Here is a 13,773-nt window from a genome sequence, read left to right as displayed (position 1 = left end):
TAGTTTTTCCTTGACAAAATGACACATGGCAAACAAGATACACTAATTTTTTGTGTTCACAAATAATATCATCAACGGAAAAGAGCACCGTTTGATTGAAACTAATACCAATAAACCACATATGACTCGAGCTTTGTTTGCAAAACAACGAATTTTAAACTCTGAATATTGCTTGTAACTTAATATTTGACTTTCAAATTTTGACAAGCATTAAAAATAACAATTCCAAATATTTAAAATGAAAAAATATAATTTAAAAGTTTTAAGCTGAAATCTTGTTTAGTAAAATTAAAGAAAGCGTGTTAAAGTAATAAATAAATTACAGTTGAATTAAGTTCCATGTATAACAAAACTGCAACAGGTTTTTACTCAATCTCTTATTGCATTAAACATTTGATAACTTTCAATGCATTGGAATTTCTTTTAATTCTAATTTTATTTTTTAATGAAACTCTGTATTGGGTAATTTAAAGAGGATTGTTGAGGACTTACCAATGGCATACATTTCTATCCTTTTATCATGAACCTGTCTAACAACGTCTTCCAACCTGTACGGATCGGTGGAGCCCCCGTCAGTGACAATAACGCCAATAGACGTGATCCCAGCCCTGTCTCTGGACCGCTGGTTCTCTTCCGTCATCATAAGCTCTATGGCCTTGTGGGTGTAGGTGTTCCCCCCGACCCAGGGCAGGGCTCGGACAGCCCTCTGGAAATCCGCCAGGGTGTAGTAATCGCTGAACCGGATGTTGAGATCGGCGTCATCACTGAAAGTAATGACGGATACTCGAGAGTTTTCGAAATCAAGTACGGACACAACTTGGGAGACGAAGTCTAGTTCCTTCTGGAAGTTTGCTGGTGAACGCAAGCTCCATGATCTGTCGAGAATGAAGACAAGGTCCACTACCTCGCAATCTGAAACAGAGGAACATGCAATGACAGTGTAACCATATTATATTTGTTTCAACATGGTCAATATTTTCTACGTAATAAAACCTATTCCGTTGCATGTGTATTTCTACATCTACTAGTAATTAAATCATTTCGAAATGAAACTTTTTGTAAATATTTTCTTTGAATTGTAAAATTTAATGATTCGATATTGAAAATTGATTTTGCTTCGTGAATATTTTTTCTGTATTTGTGCAAGAAATAAAGGAAAATCAATGTAGATAGCAATATGTGTAGCTGTGTATCAAGTTCATAAAAACGCTTTTTGTCGCAATCTTATTCGAATATGTACATTAAAACAACTGATACACATGTTTGTCTTCTACTTTACGTAACAAAAGGTCCAAAACTAACACCATTTAAAGAGAACTAAAAACATTTATACAGAAAATAAGTGTGGATTGTACGCAGTATGAGAATTCCACATAACGTTCTCAAACGACGGTAATATTGAACCAACATCTTAAAATGCCATAAAGAGACTTTGGCAGATGTTTGTGCTGGCATTGACTCCATTACATGGTGCCAGTAACACGTGTTTAAGTCATATCACATAAGTTACTTTGAAACACTTCAGATCCATTACTTCAGTAAAATATTGATCCCTATAATCCAGAGTCAAGTAGGTATCTATGCCACTTATGATATTGTACTAATAATCTTTCCTTTTTTCCTTTTATTTATGTACTTTTGAAATTGTTCGAATTTTACCCCCAGATTGAAATTAATGCGATCCCTGGACCTACCCTCTCTAACTATTTTTTTTATTAAATCCCTGTATAAATTTATTGATGAATTTTGATAATATTTTTTAAACTTCCTTTGATATGTTTTTCACTGATACACGTGTTATTGTTTACCCTCCCCCTTTACCACGATATAATCCTAATTCTGTGGTTAACTTGAGTATTGACCTCAGATGGCCGTCTCCCCTACGTCTCGGGGTTATCTGTCCCACTCTTCACTGTAGCCAGGATCGACAACCCCCCAACCCGTTTGATCTTCTCGATAATTAGGACCCCTCTATCTTTGCACTGTCCCGGAATGTTCGCACCATCAACTAACATAGTCTCTTTCCTAAGTTACCAAAACCTCGTTAGTAATCAGCCAATGGATATGCGGAAGAAAGTTTTGCTGTTTCTCCACAATCAAACAATTAGACCAGGTGAGTTTAGGAAAGAATTTCATTGAGAAAGTGTCCGCTGTTAAAAAAATTGTTGTTATGAATAAATGATATGCTTATGTTGGTCAAATCAAGGTCGTCCTGATATATGAAAACATTAATCATGTAATTTTTATAGTTTGTTGTATTCTACAATATACTGTTGTCTATTGCTGTAAAATCGTACCTCTTCTGTTGGGAAAGGAAGTCCTTTGACTTTCAACAAGGACCAGTGACAACAGAAGCGCAGCTGAAAAAAAAGCAACAGGAAATTCAAAAGACGTCTTAATATTGTTGAAGAATGATAGAGAAAACAATTTAATCATAGAATTGTTTTTAAAAAGGCTAAATGTGAAAGGTCCCCTACCTAATGTCCACGAAAACTGAAAAATAAAACAAGAGAACATTATGATCTGTTCGAGTGTACTTAATCGCTACTGTCTGTGTCAGGTATATTAATGTTTAAAAAATAACCACAGAGAACCAACTCAAATATGCAAGTTATTTTACGACAATGCAAAATTACCATTTCTATTCATGCTACATCTGCATAAGAATTTTACACACCGAAGACATTTTTTTCCAGAATAACAACGAAGTTTTGTAATTCATTCAAAAAATTCCCTTTCCATTGACCAAACCTAGCGTTTTACACACAAAGATTGATAACTTTGATGAAGCCCGTTTTTAAACATAGACTTTGCAAATAGACGTTTTACAAAAACGTGCACACCGTAAAGCTGCCTTATCGATTAACTAAAAAATAAAGAAAAAAGAAACGGTCAAAGGTCAAACTTTACATTGATGACAGGTATTGAGAAATTCTACAGATACACTTACCATATTGCACCTGGTATCACGTACAATGTACACAATATGATAAGATCTCCAACTATCGAAGGTCCTTCCAAAATAATTAGATATACGTAAAATGTTGATCTATTTCCAGTGTATTTGAATTTTAATTCGCGAAAAATTAAATCCAATTAACCCGCTGTTTACACAAAATCTCTTTGATGGATTGGGGACAGTATTCAATTAAAGGACTGCTCCCTGCGAAAATAGGTATCAGTGTTTTTCAGATGGCCCGCGTCCTGAACGCTTTAAATACTTATCGGGGCCTCGCAATCACTACGCCAAAGTATCGCACACCAGGCTGTGTAGAGTGTTGTCCACACCAGTCTTATTCTACTTTCTCTGTATTTCATTCACAGGTAAATTCATCGTGTCATTCTAATTCAAGATGCTGGCAGATGTTAAATTAATGCACGATTAAGCGTCTCATTATAAATGCTTAAATATTTAAAATTTGTTTTTAATATATTACTTACGGTATGTTTGTCTTTTGTGAAATTTTATGGATTGAAAGGATGGCGATTTTCATCGAAATTTTTCAACTTCGTAATTCAGTTCATTTTTATTTAAATGTTTTCCCCTTTTTTCAATAACAGAAAGCAGAAAAACTTTCAAATAAACATTTATGTATGCATATCTAATTTTCAAATAAAACTGGGAGGAGGATGAGAGATAAATGAAATTCTGTTGAAGATGTTTGTTTGTTGATTTAAACTTCATCCATACATGTAAGCGTTCATGTTCCTCTCTGTGTGATTGTGTATTAATGATGTATTAAAGTTATTGTACACCCCCCGACGCCCATAAACCCGGAGGAATACAAAAGCTGACGGAGAGTCATATCGTAAGCCTTTCTTGAAATGATGAAGTGTTTAATACATGGCGAGACTCTCGTGTTACTACATTAACAATAGTTAAAGAGTGCTGCCTTACACATAACTCCCAGCTGTGAGGGTCCGGACCTCGCCCCTCTTACACGGTCACGCTAACCGCACCACACTGCCCAGCGGGCCGCCTTTCAAGGTCCCCGGACCGTGGAGTCCGGAGGGGCTAGTGCTGAGTTTCAAGGACGACAGGAAAATAATTGAATATCTGTCAAATTTCAAATTAAAAGACTTTTATAGGTTTTACACGCCAGACTCATGCCGGTAATTTTATTTATGTGAAACATGTTAAACGTATCTTTGAGGGATAGTAAAATAAAAAGAATTTATAGAGATTTTACACAATAGTACGTTAGCGCAGGGCCACCTCTGACCCCTGTCTTTTTGTCATCGCTGGGCATTTTTAAAGCCCCATTAAATCTCTAATAGTGTTAAACTTTCCGACACCCACTGGTTTGGACATATCAAATTAGATTCAACGCTATGTAACCAACTATTGTTACGGCCGATTGTAATTGGGTGAAAGCAGTTATATTTTAAACTGATGGGAAAACTACAAACCTGGCAAAAGATCTTGCCAGGAGCTATACAATCCGTATTTGGCAAAGGTAAAAGATTATCATTGAATGCATTCAAAAAACGTTCTACAGAAGTTTGATTTGAGATAAAACAATCAACAATGCATTCAGCGAAAGTCACATTGGACAAATTAGTTTCAAAAACAACATTGCATTGAATGATCCGAAGTGTTTCTTGAATAAACATCAGAGAAACCCTTGCTTTCTTCTGGAGACCGGGTAATGTCAACATCGCAATCACGACCGCCGCAACAACTCTTTAACCGGAAAAAACGTCAACGCATACAATATAAATTTTCCTTAAATGGGTATTTCCCACCTTTCAAAATCCAGCTACGCCAAAAATTCTATTTTACATGAACGTGAGAAACACTTCCGTTCCTTATTGACTTCTGTTCGTCCTTAATTAATGTTTAGCTGAAATGAAACAGCTATTATTCATGTTGTGCACAGCTCTGCAAATATTGTAATATGGCTTTGATGTCCAAAATCTTATTTCTCAAAATTCAAAGCAACCCAAAGTTTTCAATTGTAAGCTTTTGAAAGTTATTCATTGCTATAACAGATTATTTAGACAGTCAACACGAGGCTAAGAAAAGGTTTTGTTGGGTAAATAAAGATCACAGATCGCAACTGCACTCAACCAATGCATACAACATCCTGGTTTTTAAACAAACGTCATGCGAATAACCACGCTGTAAACACTCAAATCTCTCTATTCACGCCTGAGATAATCTTGCTGCAAAGCAGGATTTTTTTGTTACATGTATGATGAATAAGTGAAATATCTCGATACTAGTATTTGGTATTTTTTTTTTAATAGAATTAGTTGAACCTTCAAGCTTGTATTGAAAAATACCATATATGTGGGTAAATCCAGGCATTGAAGATATTTTGGGGAAATTGACATTACGTATTCTTTTGAGTAATATAGGACCCCAGAATTTCGGTAAAGAAGTGTACATAAATGAAGATGCTCTGCGTTTTCTCAACCTTGAGCCCTTAGATCTATTTTCTACTTCCACACTTGCCTATTTAAAGATTTTAAATTCCGAATTACCTGTGGATAAATTCGACATATGTCGTAATAAACATGGCTATTACTTGAAATTAATATCTGAAAAAATTCTAAAGTAGTTTGACTACTACTTCTTCATTATAAAAAATATGACACGATTAATCCATTGTGCAAGTATTTTGGTTGAAAACACTTAAATGTACATTCACACGAATAATACAAAATTCTTAATTAGGTGATAACTGTAGTTTAAAAAGCATTCCTCATTCTTTTATCCACTTAATAGGTACTTGCAAAATATACACACCTTTAAGGAAAAGGCTACTTACCAGAGACATTGTATGCTAATATGTTTCGTGTCAACATCAAAACCCATGCAATAACAACTAAATCGACGAATAGTGAAACTACACAATAAATAGACCAACCACCTTCATCATAGCATGGTTATTTAAATCAGTCTATTCAAACAGATCTCGATATGCCATTTAAGTCAATATTTGTTTAAAATTATTCTAGTATCATTAGATAACGTGTGTTTGGGAAGCAGTTGACAATGTTCTTTAAACCCGATTGTCAAGATGCGCTCACAGCAATTTAAGAGGCCAATTGTGAAGAGGTTCAAGAAAACTTCAAAGAAAACGCAAAGTCTGCAGACAAGGAACCATGCAAAGATCGAAACCGGTTACGATCTTATATGCCGGCAATAAATCGGACAGGCAAGAAAAATAAACCGTTCAATTGGAAGAAAGAGCATTGTATTGGAATAGGTTCGACATGCAATGACAGAAATTGCTTTTTAGGCATTTGGACAAAGAACAGCGGCTCGATCTTTCTTGTTAAACCTTGGACTGTGTCTGATAGTTTTCTGTTGACTTAGCCACCCTTGGGTGAATTATTTTCATTTCAACTTTTCAACATTTGATAAGGTACATATTTTCACGTGAACATAATATAACTTTTTGAATCAACATTCATTTCATAATGTCTGTCATGTATGTGCTTTGATATTTAAAACCACCATTACAATTTTCACAAGGTTTTGAGAAAAATCTTTTCGGACTTTAGGAGCAATGCCCTGATGTCGACACTGACACTCTCTGAAAAGCTTTCATCTCCATGTCTGTAACAATGAATATATGGCCAAACATTTCGTATGATTTAGACGGGGATTCTCTGAGTCCTTGGGTTTCATTGGATGTTTCTGGCACTTTGTCGGAATAACAGCAACGTTTTACCTTAACTGGGCCAAATTTGTCAAAAATTAAATCTATGCCGATGTAATCTTACCCTGTGTGCAAGCCTCTACGACAACTGCCGTTCCTAATTACCCGTTACATGACCTTCCTGTGTGGGTGGATGGTTTGTCGACCCTCTCATTAAACCCATTATAAGTTTCCGACCCATACGGACTTCAATCAAATAGATTGCTCTATATATGTTTTAACGGTATATCAAATGTGAACTTCTTTTAACATACCAATACACAAACCGTTTCTACCCAAAAGGTATCAGTGGTATTGAATTTTGACATCATTTGCGACAATATTTGTGCCATATAAGACAGCAAAGTTACTTTTGGTTCTCTCCTCTTAAATCACACAAAGTGCATTCAATGACCTTGAGTCAACTTCAATGTCAAATGACACAGACCGAACATATGTGAAATTGCAAGTATGCGGGAACGATGGGAGTCCTGATATACAGAAAAATGTCGATTTTAGGACCTGATATTATGCCATCGAACTCCGTGAAAGAGAAATTGGAGAATCGTTATGTTGAATACGCCAGAAGGGCGATGTTACACCTATTAAAAATCGGTTAAATAGCTGGCATGAATTAAGACAAGAACCAATTAAAAGAATGACCTCAGTTGTTGGGTCACTGGAGTAACCCGTCGTGGGATGGGTCGACTACCCCCGTATCTACAGATCTCCACATCCTCGGTGTACCTAGACTATAAACCGTCGACATTTAATAATCGGGAATAGAAGTTGAATTTGTTAATCAGTTAATTCATTTAATTATAACTGAAATATCATTTGGTTCAAAGCTTATTCTCCGCACATGATATTTACAGCCAGTAGTACAGTTCGCTATTATTTAGTTTGCTCATTTATAATTAGATATCTTAAAACCAACGCCTTTTCTCTGCACGTGATGGGAATTCTAGAGAGGTTAAAACATTGACAACACTTTGCAAACGAACTGGAATGTAAAGCTGTGACCCTGTAGTATATTCACTTCAACAATGTTGAGGACTTGTAACAACTAACACTTAATTCATATATATCGCCAAGGTGTGAACATCGTGCTCAAGAAACGACTAATTTACCTGCAAAGATAAATGACACCAAGATTTCCATTTCATGTTTTAGAAAATAAATCTGTCAGTTTTGACACAAAACTGCATCGCCGCTTTTATTTTGGTAAATGCACCGTAAAAGGTTGGGCGAATAGGTCGTATTCCTTGCGTGGGGGCCTGGGCTTTTTATATGAATATGAAATTCTTAAACGGTGCGAAGATTCACTTTTAAATATTAGACATAGATTTCACTACCATTTTTTTAGTTTGAACGAGAAAGAGAACTGGGTAGACTTTATGGTGAAAAGTGCGCATTCAGCGGTTGAATTTCCTATTCTGTTATAAACAGATGTTCATCAAAATAAGGACTTCGCTCTACACTGGTACACTATGCACGACCATAAAATAACCTTCTGAAATACTTCATTTGTCAAATTCCACAAAAGCAATTACTCTCGCCACAAACTATTTTCCCGCATATTCCGCTGTGCTATTACAGATGAAATGGGGACACTTTGTGGTCATCATGGGCTATTTAATTAATTGTAATGAGGTCCGCAGAAGTTCAGTCTGTCTGCCACAAATATCGCGGAGAATTTCAAATGGTAATACAATAAATGTGACATCAAACTCCGCGTATCTACCTTTTTCATTATTGTTAAAATTTTAAAGCCATAATTTTCTCTAGGTGTTACATGTACATGTACCTACATCTGTGAGACAAAGAGACATTGATGACAACCAAGTCTTTCGTTGGTTGCGTGTATTTGTGGAAAGGGAGGGGGGGTATGTTATTTTGTATCTTAAAAATTATCTACATATGAACTTATTGCCTTTCTGAATAATTTTTACACAGGGTCCAAAAAATGCAGGAGCCAGTTAATTCAAATCTATTTGGTATTATAACAAAAAGGATGGCTGCATGACCAAACAAGTGGTGGTGGTGGGGTAGGGGAAGCCCCTACCCCTCTCCCCCTCCCAATTACTACGTGACCGATTCTAATCATCTGAAAAAAAGGGATCCATATTTGACAGAAGGACGTATTCAAACTATATTAAGGCTAAAAACAGTAGAGTTTTTCTACAGTTATTAATAGTTTATGGTTAGAAAAATCTTTGAATTGTTCTTGTCTTTTTTAAAGGTTTATTTATGGACAATCAAGTCTCTTTTCATATATTTATACTGCCTTCGACAACGATTTTCAAAAAAAAACTTTCCTGTAGATATTGTACAATGTCCGTTTCATGTGCAACGGTAAATACGGGTAGATTAACATTAAAAACTTCTTTGCCGTGGATGAAAGTACACTTACACGTTTCTCGTGTAAATCAGAGAAAATGCGTGCCTTGGACGACAAAGTTGATTTGATCATCTTCAATCAAAAAGAAAATAAGCTTTTTTAAGATTTATACTGGGATGAACGATCCACCATATCAAATGTTTACTCCAAAGGGTGAACAAATAACATTGATTCTTATCAAGTACAATCATTTGAAATTTCACCACCAAATTTTGACACGTTCATTATATGGCTAGATAATATCTGTGGGTGATCTTTAGACAACGAAATTTTAAAACTGAAAATTGCTCAGTGTTTAGAACCTGTAAAATTTACACATTTGTACATGAATGTCAGCAGACAGTGGGATATAATGTGAAAGGCATTGTGGAATATTTAAATTTGAGCATTTAATTTGCGGGAAGCTGAATTTTGTAAGTTAATGATAAGTATGACAAACCTTGGCGCTGTGAGTAATTTACTGGGCGGGAAAGGGCATGCGGCCAGCGAGAGAAATACAACAGATTCATACAACTGCGCCACGGGCTCATCTCCAGTAGCAGGAGATTTACTCGACGATATGTTTCTGAATGCGCTATCATGGCTGATTATGTATTGAGAATGACTGACTATTAAATACATCCCTGGTTAATGGTGCATATTGAATAGTAAATGTAAACTACGGCGGCTTTGCCTTACCAGGAATAATATTTTCTCTGCAAACAGCAACTTCCAACCGATCGCGGGGTAACGCCTGACCTCAGTCCCGTGTTATTTCTAGTGTACTACCGTAGATGGTGCAGATACATGTGATGTATAGTGCAGTAAATGGACCAGTCCGACCGTAGTTCACACAGCATTAAAATGTTTTTAATAAATATGCTTGTCTGGAATTATTCACTACCACACTTTATCTGTATTTACGAGAGAGAGAGAGAGAGAGAGAGAGAGAGAGAGAGAGAGAGAGAGAGGGTTGGGAGGGGGGGGGGGTCATGACATTACGACAGTCTCTTCATTTACAAAATAAAACTTGTCACAGTCACACCGTTCCGACACAGGAGACAGTAGCAAAGTCGCCATAAAACACCTCCCTGCAGTGAACCAATCAAGTCACGGTCACAGGGGACGATCACAGAGAGTCCGTGGGGGTAGGGTTCAAAATGTCGCAGTTGAGAGTTCGATTCAGAGAATGTAAAGATCACTAAGGGAAAGACAGCACATATTTCACGCCAATAGGTTTTTTTTAACTCATTGTACTATGTATATATATATGTCAATCTATAAGTATGACTTATGCAGCATTTTCTATATGTAATCTATCATAGATATTTGTTGACATTACCTGTAAACCGAATTTTTAATTTTTTTTTTTGCACATATGAATGGTTGTAAACTAGTATTACTATATCTTAGGTTCATATATGCTAATTAGATTTTTTTATATAAAGTTTATAATTGAAACACCCAATAACACAAAAAATCCGGGGGTGTAAAAGAATTTTTAATGGGCTTTTCAAGATCATGAATAGGCGAAGGACATGCGCCTGTTGAAGATAGAGCCTCGGAAAAGTGGCCGGACAAAGACTTGTTATAGGTGTAAAATGCCTCGCTTTTGCCGGAGAGAATAAGCACAAAACATAATCCTTATGGACAACACTGCCCTATTAAGACTGCAATATTTCCTCAATCCCAAATCCCAACAATCTGATCGAGTGTATTCAGAGTGTCTTTGTTCCGTCCAATATAAGTGTATACGTTGCAGATAAATCCTTTATAAGAAATTGATTTCCAGATTGCCTGCCAGAGAGAGAGAGAGAGAGAGAGAGAGAGAGAGAGAGAGAGAGAGAGAGAGAGAGAGAGAGTTTTAGAAATTTGTTTCTTTAAACCAAAAGTGAAAGATCTATTTCATGTGTCAGATTTAGCATTTGAAAAAATAAAACCTTCTCTTTGCTTTAGAAATAAAGAATGTATTCAACAGATTGTATGAATTTTTGCAATAATGATAAGCAAGGTATTCAATATTGTCGACAAGGCACTGACCCCCCTCCAACCCCACCAACTGAACGAATGTTTGGTCATGTGATTGAAAGGTAGATATTAAAGTTTTATTGTGTTATTGTATGAAGAGAGTAGACACATTCCTCAGACAGGTCCAATTTACATTATAAATGCGAGAAATCATTAAATTATGCCTCATCACCATCTCCACAGCATGACAAATCGCCCTCTATATAATGATCCCTAATTAAATGCAATGAATATTTTGTTGAGGTTGCAAAAAACCCTATTTAAAGGTAGAAAACATTATTCACTGAATTTTATTTACCGTAAAAATTTATCGATGTTTTATGCAAAACGCAGACAAGGAATCTTAAAGAATACGCCATTAATTACAATGTTGATTAGGTTCAGGTGTTAATTAATTAAAGGTAATCTTGAGATCTTACCTGGATTGTGAATGCACAGTTCATGATTTTTTGCACAGGTGATGAACAGTTTCTGTCCTAGAGTCCTCGTGTTTTATGAGGTGACACACAAACTGGTCCAGGTGTGGTGGAGTAGAGGACCGCCTCTGTTACTTATAGGTCTCAGGTATTCTACGCGCTATTTCAAATACTAATAGTAGGTGTGTAGATATATTTATATATATCTATCTTCATTTAAACTGGTTCTGAATGGGTCAGGCTGCAAAGACAGACAACTATTGGAATCTTTAGTAAACAGGAGATCGAGGACATTTGAAATGAGACAAAATAGACGAGTTTAGTGTCAGTAACAACTTTCACTACACACAATGACACTCGCACGTGAGTGATGTTTAGATCGGGGCGCTGCACTTTATACCTTTTTCTGTCAGACCGGTTAACAAACAATTTTTTATATTCCAATCTAATTACGTATAATTTATAATGCAGGGCCATAAAAATGGAGTATGATAACACATTAGTCAGCGTGAAAATTACGTTGGTCTTTGAAGAAGCTGAGTTTGACACGGTAGTATTATATTGGAATCGTTAAATCTAAGCAAAACAGGCTTAAATTAAAACTCAGGTATTGTTTAAAGTTATAAAACTAAATCATTTACTGAGTGTTAAGCAATGTCCGTGAATATGCTAACCATACATTTTATCATTTTTTACAAAATGATTTTTAATAAAGCGATACCCGACAGATTCAAATATAATGGAAATTCCAATGAGGCAATAAATATAAGAACTGTATATAGTAGTATTCTGTATGCATCGCTTACAAAAAGGAATTCGTAAGTTTTATTGCCTCCTGATAAGGGAAAAAATCGAACGGACGTGTCGCTTTTTGTAATTACAGATCTTCACTTTAGTGTGAAAATATCTTGCAATTTGAAAAAAACCCCACACAGGGGCATTCTTTACGATAATACGAGGTTTTCTTGAAAAATATAAATATGCGAGTCTTCACTTTCACATAGTTAAGCAATAAACATATAAAATATTATGACTGAATTGGATTACCTTTTTTTCACTTGTGACTCTCGATTAATCATTCTTTATACTAGTATAGATCATTCATATTTTTACACGATCATGTCGTTTGTTAATATGGTGAAAGGAGGCTTAATTTCTCTTGTCTGATATCCCTTAAAATGATAAAAAATGAAACGTATAATGGCAAATGTAAAAAATAATGTCTGAAATTTTCAAAGAAACAGCTCAGAACAGAGGAGTCTTATAACAAACAAAGCATGTCACATGATAAAGGACGGGGAACACAGCATAATCAAAGTTGCGTGTCTCTATGAAAATAATAGAATATGCTGTTACGAACTGAATGTGAGCATGAATGACCACAAACAAACATCATAAACAGTGGAAATGCATGTATTCTACCCTTGTCCTCTCTGTTCCCGAAATTTGATAAGTCGAAAATGCAGACACAAAATACAAACACTGTAAAGTGCAGACGATATCAAAAATTGCATCAGGGTGCCTAAACATCTTTGCATTTTGTTCCTTCAGCATTCGTTTTTATTTGGAAATGGAGGCACTACTTCTGATACAGAAAATTCTTAGTTCATTTCCATGCCCTGTTGGAAGGGTACACTGCATATAGTAAAACAACGTCATGTCTCGGTATAAAGTGCTCTGTTATTTGTTATTTTGTTGAAAATAATGATTAGAAAACTTAGCTAAAGCTTGTAACAGCAACTTCAATATTTTTCCGGTCAAGGTTTTATGGTAAGCATCAAATTCGACAACATACATGTCCGACGTTCTCAGCTAAGAAAATAATCACCCCCAATGTAATACATATATTTTTTTAAAAATTTACATTTAGGATATGAGAGACAATATGTATAGGGCAGAAACATTTTTAAGGGGACCCCTTAATGAAGTGAAAGAGATGCACCTGTGTATTTTTTTTTATTCAACAGCGTTCAGCCATTACATAGCTGGTCATTTCATGTCTTCCACTTGAAATCTTTTATGGATAATATGCCTAAGTATTGGCTTTTTAATACAAAGTCAACATCAAAATGTATGCTCTCTATCTTGCACCTACTGAAGAGTCTGTACAAACATATCCAGTCCCTAAATGTTTTTTTTAAGTTTGTGAATGAAATACATGAAGAATGCAAACGATGAAAAAATAAACGAATCCTTCGGAATCTGAAAAAAAAATTCCAAGGTTTGTCGTCAGTCTTTTGTTGAACTGACTAGATTTCTGGTACAGCTATTATAACTTCTTTGAACCCGCAATCACATC

The 13,773-nt window shown here is 35.6% G+C and overlaps 1 protein-coding gene across 6 annotated transcripts in view; it reads right to left on the bottom strand.

Moving 5' to 3' along the window:
• The window catches only part of LOC105327137 (collagen alpha-5(VI) chain), a 29,218-nt gene extending 17,387 nt beyond the window's left edge, over positions 1-11,831 (bottom strand). Inside the window, exons 1-4 of one of the 6 annotated variants that reach the window (XM_034483092.2) lie at positions 11,478-11,831; positions 2,478-2,493; positions 2,298-2,360; positions 493-912 (exon numbers count right to left, since the gene is read on the bottom strand). In XM_034483092.2, the coding sequence (XP_034338983.2) occupies positions 493-912; positions 2,298-2,360; positions 2,478-2,493; positions 11,478-11,501 (523 nt within the window). In that variant the 5' untranslated portion in view covers positions 11,502-11,831. Of the gene's footprint in view, positions 1-492; positions 913-2,297; positions 2,361-2,477; positions 2,494-2,950; positions 3,276-5,774; positions 5,919-11,477 lie in introns of those variants that run through there. The other 5 variants (XM_066080123.1, XM_066080124.1, XM_066080125.1 and 2 more) reach the window with 5 other exon arrangements.
• Between the last annotated feature and the right edge of the window lie 1,942 nt (positions 11,832-13,773).

The sequence above is a fragment of the Magallana gigas genome, chromosome 3 (genome assembly GCF_963853765.1).
Source record: "Magallana gigas chromosome 3, xbMagGiga1.1, whole genome shotgun sequence".
Lineage (NCBI taxonomy): Eukaryota > Metazoa > Mollusca > Bivalvia > Ostreida > Ostreidae > Magallana > Magallana gigas.
Note: the sequence above shows the minus strand (reverse complement) of the source record. Positions and strands in the feature narration are given on the sequence as shown.